Genomic DNA, 20,863 nt, shown 5'->3' with positions numbered 1-20,863 from the left:
TCCATGGCATGTGGGATCTTCCCGGACCGGGACATGAACCCATGTCCCCTGCATCAGCAGGCGGACTCTCAACCACTGTGCCACCAGGGAAGCCCACACACTACCCCTTTTTAAGCCTTGCTATAAAGCCACAGTAATCAAGACAGTGTGATACTAACATAAGGATATTCATATGGATCAATGGAGTAGAACAGAGAGCCCCAAAATAGACACACAAATACAGTCAATTGATTTTTGCCTAAGATACACAATTTCAATAGAGAAAGAATAGTCTTTTTGATAGTGCTGGAACAATTGGATGTCCATAAGCAAAAACAAACAAACAAAAATGAACTTCAACACATACCATATACCTTATATAAAAATTAACTCAAAATAGATCATAGATCTAAATATAAAACCTGAAAGTATAAAATGTCTAGAAGAAAACAATGGAGAAAATCTGTAATCATGGATTTGGCGGCAAGTTGTTTTTTTTTTAATGGTAGGAAAAAACACATAACATGAAATCTACTCTCTTAGCAAGCTTTTAAGTATGTAGCATCGTAGAGTTAACTGTACCTTTGCACGTTGTTGTGCAACAGGTCTCTAGAACTTTTTCATCTCGCATGACTGAAACTCTGTATCTATTGAAGAGCAACTCCTCATTGTCCCTTCTCTCCAGCCCCCAGAAACCACTATTCTAATTTCTGCTTCTGAGTTTGTCTACTTTAGATATCCTACATAAGTGGAATCATGCAGTTTAATTGTCCTTCTGTGACTGGCTTATCTCACTTGGTTTAATGTCCAAGTTTCATCCATGTTATTACATATTGCAGGATTTCCTTCTTTTAAAAGGTTGAATGATATTTCATTATATTGATATACCTTTTCCTTTATCCATTCATCCATTGAAGGACATTTAGGATGTTTACATGTCTTGGCTATTGTGAATAATGGTGCAGTGAACATGGTAGTGCAAATATTTCTTCGGAATCCCATTTCCAGGCCTTTGGGGTAAATACCAGAAGTGGGATTGCTGGTTCACATGATAGTTCTAATTTTAATTTTTTTGAGGAATCTCCATGCTGTTTTCCATAGTGACTGCACCATTTTACATTCCCACCAACAGTGTACAAGGTTTCCAATTTCTCCATAGCCTCATTGATACTTATTTTCTGTTTTTGTTTTGTTTTGTATAATCACCATCCTAACAGGTATGAGGCAATATCTTACTGTGGTTTGATTTGCCTTTCCCTGATGTTGAGCAACTTTTCATATACCTGTTGGCCATTTGAATGTCTTCTTTGGAGAAATGTCTATTCAAGTCCTTTGCCCATTTTAAAATCAGGTTATTTGTTTTTTTGCTAGTGATTAGTGGGAGATCGTCATATATATTGGATAGTAATCTCTTATCACGTAATGTGCTTTGCAAGTATTTTCTCCCATTCCATAGGATGCCTTTTCACTCTGCTGATCATTTCCTTTGTGGTGCAGAAGCTTTTTAGCTCGATGTAGTCCCACTTGTCTATTTTTGCTTTTGTTGCCTGTTCTTTTGGTGTCATAACTAAGAAATCATTGCTAAGACAAATGTTATGAAGTTTTTCTTCTATGTTTTCTTCTAAGAATCACATAATTTCTGGACTTGTATTTAAGTCTTTAATCTATTTTGAGTTGATTTTTTTCTATATGGTGTAATATAAGACTCTAATTTTGCTCTTTCACATATGAATATCCAGTTTTCCCAGCACCATCTGTTGAAGAGACTATCCTTTCCCCATTGTATAGTCTTGACACCATTGTTGAAGATCATTTGATCATACACACATGGATTTATTTAGGGGCTCTCTATTCTGTTCCACTGGTCTGTATGCCTGTCTTTATGTTAGTATCATACTGTTTTGATTGCTGTAGTTTTGTAATATGTTTTGAAGCCAGGAAGTGTGAGGCCTCCAGGTTTGTTCTTCTTTTTCAAGGGTTATTTGGTAATTTGGAGGCTTTTGTGGTTCCATATGAATTTTAGAATTTTTTTCTCTTTCTGCAAAAAACTCCATAGGATTTTGATAGGGATTGCACTGAACTGTAGATTTCTTTGGGTAGTATGTTCATTTTAACAATATTAAGTCTTTCAATTTACGAACACAGATATCTTTCCATTAATTTGTGTCTTCTTTAATTTCTTTTAGCAATGTTTTGTAGTTTTTAGTGTACATGTCTTTCACCTCCTTGGTTAAGTTTATTGCTAAATACTTTATTCCTCTTGATGCTATTGTCATGTAGTTAACATGTACTCCCTGATATGATGTGATTAGCAAGACATTTCACTTCTGTGGTATCCTTCCCTGAAACTCACAACCCTAGTTTAATCATAAGAAAACATCAGACAAACCTAAGTTCAGGGCCTCTACAAAATACTTGACCAGTGTTCTTTAAAACTCTCAAGATCATAAAAAACAAGGAAAGACTGAAAACTGTCACAGATTAGAGGATACTTAAAAGACAAGATGAAGAAATGCAATGTGGTATCCTGAATTGGATCCTGAAACAGAAAAATAACAATGTGTAAAGACTGGTGAAATTCAAATAAAGTCTTAGTTTAGTAGTTTTTTTGTTTTTAAGAGTCTTCTTTGACCAACCTACCTAAAATGTCATACTTCCTATGGCTTACTGTTCTCTAACCTTACCTTATCTTTTCTTTCAGCTTTGCCACTTATTGATTATATTATATTAGCTTATTGTCTGCCTCCTCCCAATAAAATATTAGTTCCATGAGCAGGGGTGGATGGAAGTTTTATGAAACCTGAAGCTTTGTGAGTCCTTCCTAAGAAAAAAATGCAAAGTTAAGCATGTAAAATAAGGTACCAAAATGGATATCTACTTAATATAAGAAACCACAACTAACAACTTTTTAAAATCTGACAATTCACAGAAACTATATCTTTATTAATTGCTTGTCACATTTCTATCTATAATTTTTCTATACTTTTGCTGCATTTTTATTTGACTGCTTTTGTATGTAATAAAATTTTATAATTTTTTTAACATCTTTATTGGAGTATAATTGCTTTACAATGGTGTGTTCATTTCTGCTTTATAACAAAGTGAATCAGCTATACATATACATATATCTCCATATCTCTTCCCTCTTGCGTCTCCCTCCCTCTCACCCTACCTATCCCACCCCTCTAGGTGGTCACAAAGCACCGAGCTGATCTCCCTGTTCTGTTTTTAATAGAGATAACACGAAAATAATTCAGTCATTGTTCTGTCATGGTATGACCAGTTTGTTATCATTATTGGTAGATAGGATTTATAAATATGCATCTTGACACCCAAACTCACTGTAGTTCTATTGCAAATACACACCCTACAAACACAGAAATTCTAATAAGTTCTATTTTGCAAGATTCCCATCAAAACAGAAAAAAAATGCATTTATAACTGTGTATACTACATTACCGAGTATTTGCCAACAAGAGAGGATTTCTATTTTGGCTAAGTATTGATAAAACTCAAATCCTCTGCTAATAATTGTGTTTGATGACTGGAAGAAGGTTTCAGAGATAGCTTCAGATTCTGTATGTTACAGATCTTGTTTCTTCATATAGCCATAAAGTTTTGAAATTGGCCACTACTGGACACATTTTATTTCATGATATGTCCTCTGGACCTGTAAATTTGTGTCACATGGTATGTAAGTAGCGCAGTAGATGGTGGGAATATTCTTGGAAGCCATTCCTACATTAAAACAACTTAAATTCATACAGAAGTGGCTGCATACCATCTATATACAACCTACTAAACCCAGACCAGATATATTCCTAATTCAGTTTCTCCTTAGAAGGATTCCCAATATTACTTCTGCCACTCAGTGTCATCTGCTATGAGGGGAAATTTGATGGTAAAAAAAAAAATGGAGTGGAAAGAGACAACATTCTTAAACAATTTCAGCTCAAACATCTTCTGCAAATTTTATAAAATGTATAAAATATAATCCAAGCCTTAGAAAAAGGGGCTTGAAGCTTGTTTCATCAACTTCAAGGTCCATGTCCATAAGAGTGGAGACTTTTTTTTGTTCACAGCTGTATTCTTGATACCTAGAAGAGTGTCTTACATAAAGTAGGCATATGATACATATATGTTAAAAGAGAGAAAGGTAGGAAGAGAGACAGAGGAGAAGTGGAGTAGCTCTTTGCATAATTTGGATTACAGAAGCATAATATGGCTTCTCCACATTCGGCAAAAAATAACTATCCTTAGAGTTATTTCCAGGGAAGGACAATGCATTGGGTCAAATGAGGTAGTCTAGGATACTAAACCACTCCACATATTAATATGTCAATACAAGGAGGTGATGGGCCTGTTTGGACTCAGAAGTAGGCAGAAGTATGAGATGGCCCAGGAGAAAGAGGTCCTGGATGATAACTTGAGTAGAGTCAAGAGAAGAAACTAAAGTTAAGATGGAGGGTTTACATACGTATAAAGACCCAAGGAGGCATCTCTAAGAAATGTTGGGGTACTGAAGGCTTCTCCTGGTGACTTTGGAAAGGCTAAGTTGTTGATAAGTAATATAGCTGTGTGTCCATGCTGCCTCATCAATTCTACTTCGCACTGATATTCAGTAGCAACACACCAGTATGGCGACTCTTCATTTAGAATGTAGGAATATTTCTATAAATGCTGGTAAACAGTAACTTCCTCAGATCCTCTGAGACTTGACCTACAGCCATGGTCATCTTAGCCCCTCCTCTGAAATCCCTCGGACCTCCCCACAAACCTGCAACCAAGTCTAGGAATAATACCTTGCTTCAGCCATAAGTTTGGCCAGTGCCTGTACTGTGCTCATTATTAAATCTTCTGCATATAACCCCGGTTCTACTAAGCAGTCGACATAGCTGCATGGGAGAAATCACGAACTGAGAGGAGGCCTAGTCTCACCCTCCTGGTACCCGTGGATTAGCCTAAGAACAGAGCAATCTGTGGCTTAGATTGTTTTCCCTAGGGCTGAGCTTTCTCAGGGTAGAGCACTGAACAGGTAGTTCACTTCCCCATCAAATTATGTGAGGGCATAAGCCGAGTCTGTCCTAGTCATTGCTACATTTTCAGCAACTAGCACAGTGATGGCACATAGTACGTACTCAATAAACATTTTTTGATTAAAAGTTGAACAGTAAAGAGGGAGAAGGTAGAATCTTAAAGGTCTATACCTGGAAATGTCATCTAAAATCTTGAGAAAAAAATCATTAGAAGTGTTCTCTCGTATGCAAGTGGGAAATCTGAGGCTGGACAGGTTGAAAGTCTTGCCCAATCAACCATGTGAATTATGAATAGAACTGTTGAAAAACTCTGGCCTCTTGTATCTTCATCAGTGTTCTTTTCACTGTACTGGGCTCCCTCTCTTTGCTCCAAGAATACAAGTAACCCCGCTATGGGGCTTCCCTGGTGGCGCAGTGGTTGAGAGTCCCCCTGCCGATGCAGGGGACACGGGTTCCTGCCCCGGTCTAAGAAGATCCCACATGCCGCGGAGAGGCTGGGCCCGTGAGCCATGGCCGCTGAGCCTGCGCGTCTGGAGCCTGTGCTCCGCAACGGGAGAGGCGACAACAGTGAGAGGCCCACGTACCGCAAGAAACAACAACAACAACAAAAAAACAAAAACAAGTAACCCCGCTATGAATTTCTCATAGCATGGAGAAATTCAGAGATGATCAGTACTGTTGTCTACATAGGAAGTGGAAATTTTAAGTAAACTCCAGGATTACACAGGAAGTAATCTCATATTACAGTTGCAACTGGTCTTGCTTTCTTCCTATTCTGGGAACTGGTGGGCAGGGTGAAGTCATGAGTTTGAGCAGAGTGGGAGAGTTTGGAACAACAACCATGGAACGCGCAAAGGGAAGTCAACAGGAGTTAAATAAGAAGATTGCTGAGAGCTGAGAGAATGAGGTTGAAATTAAATAGGATGACTGTGCATGGACCTACTCAGTATGGTGCATGAATTTTCTCAGCAATGTTGGCAACGATAAAGAAATACTCAGCCCAAAACATGAATAGTGTTGAGTTTGAGAAACCCTGCCCTAGAAACATTTTAAGTGTTTAATGGCCACATGTGGCTGGCAGTTACTATATTGAACAGCACAAATATAGAACTTTTCCATCATTGCAGAACATTCTACCAGACAGCTCTGGTCTAGAAGATTTTCAAGATCCTTTTTTAACCTCTGAGGTCCTAAGCAAATCAATGAAAGAAAAGAACATGATAGTAAGGATGCTAACAGAAAGAAAAATAAGGCAACAGAATGAAATAGAATGGCCTTTAGCAGCATCAATTACCAATTATTGCCACTAAACATAGATAGTTCATATCTGAAACACACAGGCCATATTTTGATTCTGTTTCACACAGAAGTCTAGTGTTTAGATCAAATTAATTATTGACTAAAATTAATTAAGCATGTTGACAAACTAAACGCCACTTTGGAATCTACATTGTGACTACTTGTCTTACTAGTTCTTTTTTTTTTCTGTTGTCAACCCACTGCTATAGCTACAAGTACTGTCCTACTTCTTTTTTGGGCAGAGAATATATATAATGAAGGCTTTCTTTAGAGTGAAATAGGCGGTAAGTGGGATTTACATTTAATAATATACCCCAGTTTTAATAATAAGTGGTTTTGATTCTCCCTTTGGGAATTGAAATAAAACACCGTGTTGCTCATACCTCACCTGTGCTTAATCCTGGGCACCTGACTCCTGGAGAAAAATGAGATGTCTCTGATGTCTTTAAATATCTGAATGGCTTCCAGGCAAGAGGAGGAATGTTTAAAAAATTTATCCAACTGTAGAAATAAGAAAGGTGATTACTGATTGTCCTTGCAGTGGAGCACTGGGAATTGTTGGATGGATCCTTGGTAGATTAATTCTATAGGGGTGTGCACCTTTTTTTTTTTTTTTTTTTGCGGTACGCGGGCCTCTCACCGTTGTGGTCTCTCCCGTTGCGGAGCACAGGCTCCGGACGCGCAGGTTCAGAGGCCATGGCTCACGGGCCCAGCCGCTCCGCGTCATGTGGGATCTTCGCGGACCGGGGGAACGAGCCCGTGTTCCCTGCATCGGCAGGCGGACCTTCAACCACTGCGCCACCAGGGAAGCCCGGGGGTGTGCACCTTTGATGGGCTTTCTACCTGTAGAAAATCAACTGTAATGCAAATGACTTGTTCACAGCAATGGAAATAAATTTTATCTGTAGAGATATAATTGATTTCCCTCTGGTGGAAAAGATAACCTCAAAATTTTAAATTCATTTCCCTATAGGATGTTAATCAGATTTTTTTAAACACAAGTCTGTGGGTTTTTTTGTTTTTGTTTTTTTTGGCTGTGCTGCGAGGCTTTTGGGATCTTAGTTCCCCAGCCAGGAATTGAACCCAACCCCCCCCCCCACCCGTCCCGGCAGTGACTGAGTCCTAACCACTAGACCGCCAGGGGATTCCCCATAGATTTTTAACTTACTATTAGTAAAGAACTTTCTGACAGTGTGTACTATCTTCCAATTGATCCTTAAATCTACTTACCACCCAGCTCTGTGCCCTGGGAGGTTGATTTCTATGGATTACCTTGTGGGCACTCCTAACTCAGAGCTGGGACTAGAATGAGGCAAGAGAGACACCTAGGGTAACACATATAAAAAAGCGCTCACTCTCAGGCCCTGATAGAAAGTGCCTCCTTAAATGTGGTGCCCTAGGCACTTCTCTAGCCTCACTCTAGTCTCAGGCCTGTCTTAAACCCAGACTTCAGATTGATTTTAGCCAATAGCATTATAGTCAGAAAAGCGCAAGAGGAGAGTGAGGTTCTGGTATTTATTATTACTACTGTAAGCCGCTGAGGTAGGGGGTCCCCGGAGAAAGAAAACCAAGTATGGGTTTCTTGACATAAGAGAAGTCATTTTTGGCCTAAGCCATTTTGGGATCTATTTGATGCTAGCCCAGGCTATTAGACTGAGTTCCAGGACAGTGGCTCAGGACTCAAGGGAAGATTGATGACTTGCAGTTTGAATTGCTCTGGTGGTTCTCTCCCTGCCACTCCATCCATATCCACACTCAATGTTATGTGATTGAATCGCAATCTTTGACAAGAGGCATTTTGGGAAAGTTCATTGGAAAATATATGTTGGAATTTGAGGAAGCTAAAGAATAAGGTCCATTTTCCCCACCCAAATTTGGGAGTAACTGGGAAATAGATGCAGCAGGTAGTTTGATGGCAATCAACACAGTTCAAGCTGTTTGGAGAGTGTGGCTTAGGTTTGAGAGCTAAATGGACTTGTTTAGGACTGTGTTCTGCTTCCCTGTCTCCAAGGATGGGATTGTCCACCCAACGGAATGTTTGAGTCTGCAGAATGCACACATTTACCCCATATATTGCTGCTCCCTCTGAATTGGGTCAAAGAGGGAAGAAAAGAATCAATTCCCTAGTGTTAACAGCCTTTTAACAGATTAGTCCCATGCAGTCAAGAAACTTGGACTAATTGCTTCCACCCCTAATGAGGCTTCTCACTCCTCGGTGGAGAAAAGTGGTGCAATGTGTAGGGCAGGAGACCATGGGTGTTACCACCCTTCCACAGGGCAACAAGAAGGGTGGGGGAATAAGTGCTCTTGTCCCTTACCTTTTGAATTTAATCATTAAGTTATGTTCAATCAGGGGTGTGTCTAGCACCCTTTGGAGAGGATTTTAGCAGCTATCAGGGAAGTCCTGCTCCTACCTTTATGAGATCACTCCAGCAGTGTACCTTTTTGGATTCTCCTAGGAATATTGGTTAATAGTGTTAATTTTGTGTTCAGAAGGCTCTGAAATACACATTAATCGTTATTTCACAGAAAAGAACAAACCTGATTCTGTATTGGATCTATTCCTTTAGCTCTAACCTTTGTGCTCTGTTGCCTGCGCCTAGTCATGCTGGCTCTGCACCTTTGTAAAACAGTGTTGCCTGTAACCTGAAAACTACACAACAGCCCATCCTCAAGGCTCTGCCTCCCTTGACCTTTATTTAAAGGTGTAACACTTTTCATTTATATAAAGTTGCAAAACAGAATAACAGTTGTCTTGTTGGAGGTTTATAGGCACCTCCATCATGACCAGACCTGCCTGGGCAGCTGCAAGAACAAAGGATTATCACATCCCCTCAGTGTGTAGCAAACAGCCACATCCCCTCTGCTCTTAGTATAAAAGAAGCCTGAATTCTAACTCAGGTAGGAGGCCATTTGGGACACTAGTCTGCCATCTTCTTGGTCTGCTGGCTTTCTGAATAAAGTCACTATTCCTTGCCCCAACACCTTGTCTCTCGATTTATTGACCTGTCATGCAGTGAGCAGTACAAGCTTGGACTCAGTAACAATTATATTAATTCAATTAACTCGGAGACAATGATGTGTCAAGAGTAAAAATTTCATTTCCTATTTTATTTCCCATCTCAAATTATGGCCAGCCCATCACCCAGCATAAGTCATCAGAGGCACTGTTATGAGATTAATACACTCCAGTAATAAAATGCTAACACAGAAATGCCCAATTTTGAATACAACTCCCTCAACTATAAAATTTCTTGTGAGAAATTAAATTCAAAGATTAAAGTCCCAAAGAGATTGTAATAGTCTGACCTTGTTGTGGAAACAATTGTACATTGTCTTAGTGACTTACAATGTCAAAAAATTATTTTTTGATCGTGTTATGTGAGGGCTATGTGTTGGTTGAGGCTCCTCTGGGCTTTGCAGGATTCAGCTTGCCTTGGTTCCGAATGTCTTCTCATACTGGCACCCAGGTTCAAGGAGTGGCCACTACTTGAGACATGCTGATCTCATGGTGGAGGACAGGAGAAAGAGGGGCAACGTTGAATCATGTAAGTCATGTCTACTCACATTCTATTGGTTAAAGTAAGTCCCATGGCCAAGCCCACGTCAGTGGAGTAGGGAGATACGCTCCAACTATGGAGACACGTGGAAAAGGTAGGGAGGAAATGAGTAATTGTGAACAAATTGAAAATATCGTAAACAAGTGTTTAAAAGTTTTGCCTTTATGAATTAAAGTTTCCAACCTCTACTTCTCTCCCATCTTTCTTACCTTCACTTCTGCCACATCTCTCTGACTTCTGCATTCCTCTGCTCCTAAGGGATCATGTGATTACATCAGGTCCACCAATAATTCCAAATAATCTCCATATTTGAGGTCAGATGGTTAATAAAACTTAAACCCATTTACAAAGTCCATTCACAGCTGTATCTAGTGTTTGAAAAATAAGGATCAGGAATCTTGGAGAGACACCTTTGAAATTCTACTTACCACACTGGCTTCAATAAGAAAATAAGAAAAATTATTTTTGAACTCATCTAGTCCTGGTGCTTGTCACTGTCTTCTAGGAAGTTGGTTTATTCAAAATATCCATTCCTAGGGGTCAATTCTGAGCATTTCTTTTTTGATATGAAATTAACCTTTTTTTTTTTAGACTTTCAAATGTGTTGGCATAAATTTGCATGTAATATTTCCTATGATTCTTTTGCTTGCTCCTACATCTATGGTTGTTTCTTTTCTCATTCATAATCTTATACTGCTTTTTTTGCTCCTTTCCCTTAAATCAGGTTTGAGAAGAGCTTATCCATTTTAGTGTGTTTTAAAAACAAACACAGAAAACAACAACTTTTGCTTTTATCTATTTTTTATACTGTATTTTTATTTCTAAAGTATTTTTAATGTTTATCTGTATTAATGTCTTACTCATAATTGCTTTTGGTTTGTTTTATATGTTTTCTGTTTTCCAAAATAAGAACCTCAGGATCCTTTTCACTGAACTCTTTTCACTAAGAAGAAAGAAAGAGGAAGAAGGAAGAAGGTAGAAATGAAGAAGAAGAAGGGGGAGGAGGGGGAGGGGAGGATGGGAAGGAGGAGAAGGATGAGAGAGAGGAAAGAAAAATAAGACCTACACTTTTCTTTTAAACCAGCTTTTGCTGTTGTTCCATAAGCTTCGAAATGAAGTGGCTTCCTTTTCATTATTTTTCACTTTATAGTTTGAGTTTTGATTTCTTCTTTATCCTTTCCTTATTTTTAAATAGTTAATATATTTGGATTCTGTTTAAATTTGATTTCTTTTTATTGGGTTATTTTTTTAAAAGGTCTCTACATCCATTTTAAAAAAAAAGTTAAGTGTTTTTGTGTAGCCTCGCACATAATCCATTTTCTATGGACAAAGTCAAAAATTTATTTTCTCTGTTTCAAAGAAACAACGAAACAGGGGTTTATATCCACTACATCAATTTTATTAATTGCATTATATAATTACTCCATAGTCATACTTTTTTTTTAACCTGTTTAACTCTGAAAGAGGTGAATTGAGGTCTTCCACAATAATTTTATGTTTTTTAAGTTCTCCTGAGATTTCCAATAGCCTTTGCTTTATATAACTAACTGTTCTGTTGTTTGGTACATATATAGTGCACCAAAGATGCTGTTATATCTTTTTCAGATATTGTGTTTTCATTATTACATAAGGCATAAGGTCCTTCTTTGTCTTATTTATTGTTTCTAATCCTAAATTTTAACATCTGATATTAATAATGCCACTCCAATCTCTTTATGTTTCATTAGTCTGATATCTCCATCTTCACTCCTTTATTTTCAAGCTTTCTTTATTGTTTTAACGATATTTCTTATAAACAGTATACAGTCATCCGTTTGTATCAACAGGGGATTGGCTCCAAGGCCCCCCGACAGATACCAAAATCCATCATGCTCAAGTTCCTTATATAAAATGGAGTAGTATTTGTATAAAACCTATACACATCCTCCCATATACTTTAAATAATCTCTAGATCACTTATAATCCCTAATACAATGTAAATGCTGTGTAAATATTTATAAATACAGTGTAAACGTAACTAGTTGCTGGTGCTAGGCAAATTCAAGTATTGGTTTTTGGTATTTTCCAGGATTTTTTTTTTTTTGGACTACTTTCTATCTGTGGTTGGTTGAATCCACAGATGTAGAACTCATGGATACAGAGAGCTGATTGTATAGTTAAGTGTTATTTTTAACTCAGTCTGAGAGTCTCTGTTTCTCAAAGAGAAAATTCAACCAGTTCAAATGTAGTATGACAGATACTTGATATCAATGTTTTTATGATATTATGTTTGTTCTTTCTCATTTTCCATACATTTTTAAATTAATTCCATTTCTCCTTATTTTGGAAGTCTTCTTATATTTTCTATTCAGGTAACAGTTAACTCTTCTATCAATTCAGATTACAATTGAGAGTAATACATACAACCAGTGTTTTATAAAAAATAGTGTAATGAGTGTGTGTGGGGAGGTGTCTGTGCTGCACTTGAATCAACTTAAGTGCTTTTATTATTTTTCTTGTCAAATTATCCCTGTCTCCTCTAGCATCTTTAACTGTTCTATTTATTTAATAGCTGATTGCTGAATGAGCTGGACTTGGCAGGATGAGCAAACAGGAAAAAACTTTATTTTTTCAGATTTTTTTCTGACTGTTAATCCTACAAAATTACTATGTTTGCTTATTCCTCCCCATCCCTAGGTGAAACCTCTGGCAAGCCTCATAATTTTGCCCTTTTCTCTATTACATCCTGCCTGGCTGGCCACCGTCTACTTGCTGTGCCCCTTTAGATAGCTTGTTGTTTTTCTTAGTTGGCTCAGGGAAGCTCAGGTCTGTTTTTTGCAATATCTAGTGACCACAGTTGTGTAAACGGTAGAAGGTAAAATCCTGCCCATTATGGACTGGTACTATAAAAGCAAGCAGAACACGACCTCTGTTGAGGCATCTGAAAGAAAATTCATGGACCTCTGACTTCCCAGTTTTTTCATAGGTTTACAGTTTCCTTGTTGGTCTCCTGGGGACCAATGAGACCAGGAACACTTACTTACACAGGACCAAAGACAACCCTTCCCTGGGTAATCCACAGATCCCAAATGCTAGCTAGTCCCTGGATACAGCACAACTTCCATTATTACCTTCTAACTCAGAGACTGGTTTCTAGGGCCATGTTCAGATCTCAGCATCAGAATAGAAACCATGTCTAATCTTGCACCCCACGTCTTGCAGATGCCAGCATCTATTTGGCTGAGGAGATAATAGATTAAATCTGAGAATGGAAGAGAAAGGTGCTGAGTTCATGTCACCATCTTCCCAGAATCCACTGCTCCCTGCTGTCCAGCTATGTCAATGGCCAATCTCAGCCAAATGGAATTTTTAAGTTGATTTAGTGCCTTTCTAAAGGATAAAACTCACAAGCTCCAGCAGAAACTTCCAAAAATAACATACAAAATCCTCAGTTCTAATTTGAGTCTACTTTGGGCTGAAGTCTGGACACTGACTGTAGCTAGGTTTAGCATTTAATTTAGAAAAGATGGTAGTAAGACACTTTGGGGAACATCTTTTAAGATGTTATGCTTACACTAAGAGCAGGAGAAAGGATGGGAATAAAAAGGGAAATTTAAATGAATGCTTACCATACTCAAGATACTCCACACTGTTGTTTTAATCTTAAAAATGATAATACAGTAAAATAAGGTACTGTTGTCCTCATCTTAAGGCAGGGATACAGAAAAGTGAGACTCAGATAGTTTACATTATTTGCCCAAGTTTACTCATAACTGCCCAAACCCAGGGCCTACACCTGTTTCTCTTGTACTGAATATCAGGAAACCCTACCGTCATTACTCGGGCTATTATTAGGTATATTTTCTCTTTCTTGTCATTTTTATTGTTAGTGGTTAAGAAGAGTCTGTGTTTTCTCTTCTGAGCCAGCAGGGTAGTTAGGGAAACTATTTTGCTTTGCAGTGAGCAGGGGAGGAGTGAATATGGGGGTGGGGTAGAGGTAGGGGGAGAGTGGATAAGAGCAAGCAAAGAGAGCAAGAGGGTCAATCCCTGTTTTCTGGAAAGAAAGAAAGAGGACTTCATGACTTTGAGTTTCTGCAGCTGCTGCTTCTCCTCCCCAACCAGTAACAAAAAGAAAGGTAAAGAGCCAGGGAAAGCCTGTATGTTTCCACCCTACTACTTCCTACATACCTGAACCCACCACCTTATCTTGAACCCTTTTTCTCTTGCTCTTCCCTCATTTACAAAGTCTCCAGTTACACTATCTTTCCTTCATCTCCATTTCCTCTACTTGTCATCCTATTTGAGAGCCAAAATCTGCCTCTACTGTGAAAAGATGTCCAAGAGTAACACTGATGACGCACAATAAAGAAAACCTCCAGTCAGTGGAAACAGAGAAGCCTGAACAAGTTTACCTCCTTACCCTGGAAAGTTTCCAAAAGACCTCCAAAACCTTCCTTTAACTGAAATGCTTCTAATTAACCTACTTCTCCTCAAGGACTAACAGTTAAGATTTTTTTTTTTCAAAGTCCTTAAACTAGCGGATTGCCAATGAACTCTTCAAATGCAACTTGTTTCTAAGGTGAATTCCGTCTTTATAGTGTTTGGGTTCACGAGAAATTAATGAGTAGATAAAATAGCAATATAATAATATATTTAGAACTTTTAATCCTTTAAGGATTTGCTGCCAAAATTATTTATCTTATTAAAGATAAATTATTCTTTTAAATTATTTAGCAATTCAGAAAAAAGTCAAAGTTATACTTGGTAAAGGCATTATGTAGTAAAGAAGTTCCAACGTTTGCTAACAAAAAGGTATTTGAAATTTTACGAAGTCTTTTAATTGCATGAATTGCTAATGTAATACTAGTTTCTAATGATTATCCAAAATGCTGCTACGACGATTAATTCCACATGCATCAAGTTAATGGTATATTTGTCTTGTTTGATATCCAATTATGGAGCAAGGTTATTGATGTTATTTGGCTTCCGTTATTTGGCAAATTTCCAGAGTCAGTCTGTGCCATTCTTGGTCCTGAATCTATTTTACTGTAGGAATGCTGATGATTGAGGGATCTAATTGAGATCAGAGAAATTCCTGAACTAGTTCCTCTTGTTGATCATTATTTCCTAATTTTGTCCTCTTATTTACTAAAAATAGTATACCACTGTTGGTTGGTAATTCCAATTTCTATGCTTTGTTTTCTTCTACCATCCACTAGAACATTACCATTTAGACAAGGATTTCTTCTGTGATCTTGGAACTTTATTTGCTTCCTGTTACCCAAATTTTGCTGTATAAACAATATTTTATGAGGTGCTTAACTTTTACTTGAAAAGTTTAACAAATCATCCAATGCTGTTACATTATTTATTTTATGGACTTTGAGTATATTTTTTGAAGGCTTTGAGCAATATTTGACAGGCGAGGCACTCAATTTGCTCATTGTTTTTACTGTAGAAAACATTTTTTCAAATTTGCCAGTTTTAGCACTCATTTCTTGAATAACAGTTTTATCAAGGAAACCCACAGATTTTTTTGTTAGGCTGGAAAAAGTCTGTGAAAAGTTATAGAGTTTATTCCAAGATACGTTTTCAAATGTCTGCTTGCTAGTTTTCTTCCTTAGTTTATCATCTACAACTCTATGGCTTACTTCAAAAGATACTGCTTGTATAGCTTTCTTCTGTGTTGTAGGCAGAGTTCTTTTGGGTTTGGAAGGAGTAGTAGATTGACCTCTAGCTACAGATTTGAGCATTTCACAATTTCTTTCTAAAACAATATTTGATCTTTTATATGGGTAACCATTCCCACTTTCCATAGAATGGGGAGGAAGCCTGTTTTTTGTCAAAAGTAACATTTGTACATATCCAGTCTCATGGAAAATTATGGGATTTGTATCATTTTCTTCCTGTGGATTAAAGAAGAGCGTATTCGTCATCAGTCTATTGAGGCAAGAAGGCTATAATTTTTAAAACATGAAAATAAAATCGTAAGGTATTCTAGAAATGACTACATAGAGGTTTTTAATATAAACAATAATGGTATTTAAACATATAAAAAAGATGTCCTTGTATGTGACACACTTCTTTCTCTTGACACTCTGTTCAGATGTTAGGAGTAAAATCTGAACTTTTGGCCTCCTAAAACCCTTTTTGAAATAGAGTGAGATATAAAGTCTTTATGTTTGGTGTTGTCACTGGGAAATACGATAGTTGGTGGGATGGAACATTGTTCTGTCATTTCTTAGGTTTCCATGTCCAGAAATAAGCAGCATACCAAAAAATGGATTGAGTCAAAAATCAAAAGAAATATAACTGATTATAAGCCAAAATTACAGTCTGAGTATCCTAATAAGTTCAGACAGTGGAAAATTTTCTTTAAAATAATTATATTCATTACTACACCCCAACATTTAGCACAATACTTAGCCCAATAAAAAGTGCTCAATATATATCTGTGGAATAAAATAGCCGAAGTAATAGATAGACTTAAAAATAGATTACTTTTATCACAGTAGCAGCAAAATCTGTATGTATGAGCTACTCACTGAACTCTTTTCCACATTTCCATTGTAAGGAAAAAAGATTAACTCCACAGAAACTCATCAAATATGAGTAGAACTAGTATTTAGTTTGTAAACTTTAAGTCAATGATTGCTACTTTTCTTTTAGAAATATAATTAATGAAGTAAGAAATTAGGATCATCTCATTGTATATTAGTGTCCTTAGTGTGAAAGGCATATTAATGCATATGATCACTGAAAAAATGACAAAAGATCTAGTTTTGCAATCCACTGGTGGTGCCCATGTTACCTATTTAGTGATAGTAGTAGAGGTCTGTCAAATTTTTGGTCTGTCTAATCAATACCTTAGGGAATTTTCCACCTTCCGAGTCAAAGTACACTTAGGTAGAGGCAAAAACTCGCTTTATCAGCCTCGCTTGAGGTTAGGGCGTAGGTGTGTGACCTAGGCTCTGCCACTCAGACACACCTAAGACACTCTTCAGTTCAGAAAAAGCAAGCATTTTGAAAAGTAGGCATTGTGAAAACTATTCTAGCGAGGATGGTGGAAGATATGTCTAGCAGAAGGGCAGCACCGGCAAAGATCTTAGAAACAGTGCCCCCTGCCCAGAGTCAGAGTTGTAAACTTTTATCTGTGACAACAGCATGGGCCCCAATGGAGCAACCTGGGGCTGTAACAGGGTTAGTCCTGATTGGAGAGCTTTCAAGCCAGATTGTCTCTCCAGCATCCTAGAGACTCTGAGCTACCAGATGGCCTTTAATAAATGTATCTTCTGGTTGAAATAGTTAAAATAGATTGATAGAAAAGTGAAACATAATCCAGTCATTAAAAAAAATACCATCTTTATATTTCTTTTATAATCAAGAAAATTTGATAAATCGTTCTTTATAAAGAAAAACACAAAATTTTCAGCTGGTGCAGAGGAATCCCCAGATTTGGGGTGGAGGTTCTAAAAAGAACACTAAGAATTTGTGTTGTTGTCACTTCAGAATATGAAGCCAAGAGGGAAGGAGAATTTATCAAAGATTCTGGGCACTGGAGTATGACATTCCCACAAGGAGTAATAATACACATTTTTACTGAACAGTAGTAGATGTTTTTGTTACCGTGTAAGAAGTTGCTGTCTTTGCTGGACTAATGTTGATTATCTTGGCATTTGACTTTTTCAGTTCATCCTCAAAGCACAAGGGGAGCAAGCTTTTCTTTCTTACTGAGTACTCATTTAGCTGATCATTTCGGATGGATTTATTGTCTTTTGTACTAAAATCATTCATCTCTGGAGGAGATTTTATTCTGAAAATGAACACAAGTTCAGCATAAATGTTTATAGGGCTGATTTCAGCTTGTCTGTTCTTGTCTGCCTTTCCCATTCCTCAACGTCATTACTGCTATAGAACAAATGTATGGACACCAAGGGGGGAAAGCGGGGGCGTGGGGTGGGTGGGATGAATTGGGATTGACATATATACACTAATATGTATAAAATAGACAACTAATAAGAACCTGCTGTATAGCACAGGGAACTCCACTTCACTGTACAGTAGAAACTAACACAACATTGTAAAACAGCTATACCCCAATTAAAAAATATCACTACTGCTAACATCTCCCTCAAACCCTCTGCCATACTTTCAACCTGACAAGACCATCCTTTCCTGCTTGGTTTGTGGGGGAAAATAGCAAAAGCAGGGGTGGAAGCAAGACCGTAGTATGTGTGCCTCTTTGGTTTTTGAGTGGAGAGGAAGTATATTATGTAGGTTGAGGAGAACAACAAAGGAAGAGAGATATATTTGCCACATCCTTTGTTGAGATTCTGGGATGAAAGTGCTTTGCAGGGCAGCTTCCTGCCAACACAGGGCGACCCTAGCTTTGCTATCAGGATGAAATGGTGTGGTTAGGCAGAGAGAGGATATAGTTTTCATTCCAGATCTCCCTTGGTCCACATGTGACATGGACACTGAGATTAGGCTTGCAACAAGCTTGTCATTGCAGGGGTGCAGTGACCCATAGCAAAGGCTTGACTTGGGTGAGGTATAAATAGACAGTCTAAGAAGAGATGAAGACATGACAAGAACTAAATGAGTTCTACCACACTAGTGATAGTTGAGAGTGGACCCTATCCAGGTTCAGAGAGAATAGACTATGTGCTCATGAAGCACAAATGTCAGTAGCCACAGAACATCTAGGAATGAGGTCAGCAGTACAAGGGCACTGACCAAGATCCCTGGCCAAGTATCTTTTCCTCAATGTCACAAAGTCCAGTGAGCCCCTCACTCATATACTAAGATACCATGGTAGAAAGAAACAGAAAGACTGTGTTAAACCTAAAGAGGCTGTGCATTTTTACTCCAAACAAAAGTTTAAAACACAATGGATTAATATGAATTTTTTTCATTACACAGGGTTTGAGGATCTCATGAGAAGTATCAGAACTATATAAAAATAAAAAGCTACTTTTTTTTCACATCCATGTTGTAGTGTAATTAAATTTGTATCTACTATAAAAATGCAATTGTATTCTCTCCATTCATTTTTCATTGTCTTCCTCTCCATTTGACTGTGAACTTGCAGCAGATAGAGCATGTGCTCAAGGTCTGAATGTGACCTTGTGTCACATGTGTATGACCTTGTCTGAATGTGAATGTGACTAGCTGAGCAGTTTTAGAACGGTCATTGGATTGTAGTATGGGCCTAGATGGCCATGATAAGCCAGAATAAATTCATTCTGGTCTACAAGAAATAAAAGGCAGAACTCTTCTTCTTAGAAACATCTTTGAACAAAATAAAATAAAAAATTTTAAATAAATTACCTTTTATTAACTTAATCTTCTAAGTGACCAACCAAATCAAATGATCCCCTAGGTTTTTTTTTTCAGTTTGAGCTGAAATTATAAAAGATTTTCACAAAAGACACATATATATTATGGTATTTAGAAAATACTTTGTATAAAATATTTTTCAATGTAAAATAACATGGAAAGTACTTGGTATTGTGCTTGATCTGTAGTAGCTATTCAGTAAAAACTTCTCTTTTTTTTTTTGCAGTACGCGGGCCTCTCACTGTTGTGGCCTCTCCCATTGTGGAGCACAGGCTCAGCAGCCATGGCTCACAGGCCTAGTTGCTCCGCGGCATGTGGGATCCTCCCAGACCGGGACACGAACCCATGTCCCCTGCATCGTCAGGCGGACTCTCAGCCACTGCATCACCAGGGAAGCCCAGTAAAAACTTCTTAAGTGAACAAGATAGAACTGGAAAAGACTGAGATCAAGGATCTAATGTTTGGCTAACATAAAACTGGTCTTGGGGGATTTTTGTTGAAGAAAGGCATTCCCAAATTTGCAAATCTCTCTAAAATGTAAAGTCATTATTAGCCAGTAGGAAGCCTCAGATGGTTAAACACTTGGTATGGACAGAGGTCAGTTAGCACATGCCAAACAGACTTTGCCACCTGGCATGAATAAAGTGTCCAGGGCAGAACTCTTCCAAATATGCCTGCTGGCCACTCCAGCATTTCTCTACTTTCTTAAACATGTTCCCAGACACACATGCTGTTGGCAATAAATTCAGTTTTTTTCTTACCCTCAAGTAGTTTGTATCCTAGTGCAATGTTTCCCAACCTTTTCCACATAATGACAGACATATTAGTTTTATAGTCTTTGTTCAGTACACTGAGATAAACACTTGAGAACACTGGTAGCCTGGCTACCATGGGGCCAACTCCACAGTTTTGAAAGCTGAAGGATCAACATTTCAGCACACCTATAACCCTCTCTGAGCACAAAATTACCACAGTTTATTGGTTAGGAAGCTCTGTTCTAGAGAGAGGAAATAGTCAAAAAACCAACCAACCAACCAACAAAACATATATATAAAATAATTTCAACTACTTGTAAGTAGTACAGAAAAATATAAACATAATACTTCATCTAAGGTGGCTATGGGAGACCTCTCTCAGAAGGGGATATTTGAGTTGAAATCTGAGAAAGGGAAGGAGACGGCCAGGTGAAGAGCTGGGGGAATAGCAAGTGTAAAGGTCTGAGTATGAAACCAGCTTGGAATGCTCACTGGAAGGCCAGTGTTGCTGGAGTGCAGTGATGAGGAGAGTGGAGGAAGATGAGATGAGACAGGTGTCAGGGGCCAAAACATGTAAGGGCCCATGTAGAACAGCCCGCCACTGCTATCAAGGAACATTTCAGAGAAGATGTGACATCTGAGTAGAACTTAAAGGATAATGCGGTAAACAGAGGGTTGCCTACTTAAGAGTCTTTTTTCCCCCTTTTTTGCTAACAGAACTCCGATCCTATTCATTTTTCTCCAAGCAACCCTGTCCTCCAAGGGAGGCTGAGCGCCTTCCTAAATCAAGGGAATGAACCTGGAATAATCTAAGCCTGTGCTTTTCAAAATGTGAGCTACAACCCATCAATTTAGACAATAAATCAATTTAGCATCTCCTGACCAACATTTTAAAAAGTAGAATAGAATGGAGTGT

The 20,863-nt window shown here is 38.0% G+C and overlaps 1 protein-coding gene across 1 annotated transcript in view; it reads right to left on the bottom strand.

The window, feature by feature from the left end:
- Positions 1-14,769: 14,769 nt before the first annotated feature.
- The window catches only part of CUNH1orf141 (chromosome unknown C1orf141 homolog), a 39,982-nt gene continuing 33,888 nt past the window's right edge, over positions 14,770-20,863 (bottom strand). Inside the window, exons 6-7 of the mRNA XM_029231087.1 lie at positions 17,480-17,633; positions 14,770-15,759 (exon numbers count right to left, since the gene is read on the bottom strand). Of these exons, the coding sequence (XP_029086920.1) occupies positions 15,172-15,759; positions 17,480-17,633 (742 nt within the window). The 3' untranslated portion in view covers positions 14,770-15,171. The remainder of the gene's footprint in view (positions 15,760-17,479; positions 17,634-20,863) is intronic.

This window comes from Monodon monoceros, unplaced genomic scaffold (assembly GCF_005190385.1).
Source record: "Monodon monoceros isolate NGI ecotype Baffin Bay Population unplaced genomic scaffold, NGI_Narwhal_1 Super_Scaffold_18, whole genome shotgun sequence".
NCBI classification, from domain to species: domain Eukaryota; kingdom Metazoa; phylum Chordata; class Mammalia; order Artiodactyla; family Monodontidae; genus Monodon; species Monodon monoceros.
The sequence above is the reverse complement of the archived record's forward strand: the minus strand, read 5'-3'. Positions and strand labels throughout refer to the sequence as shown.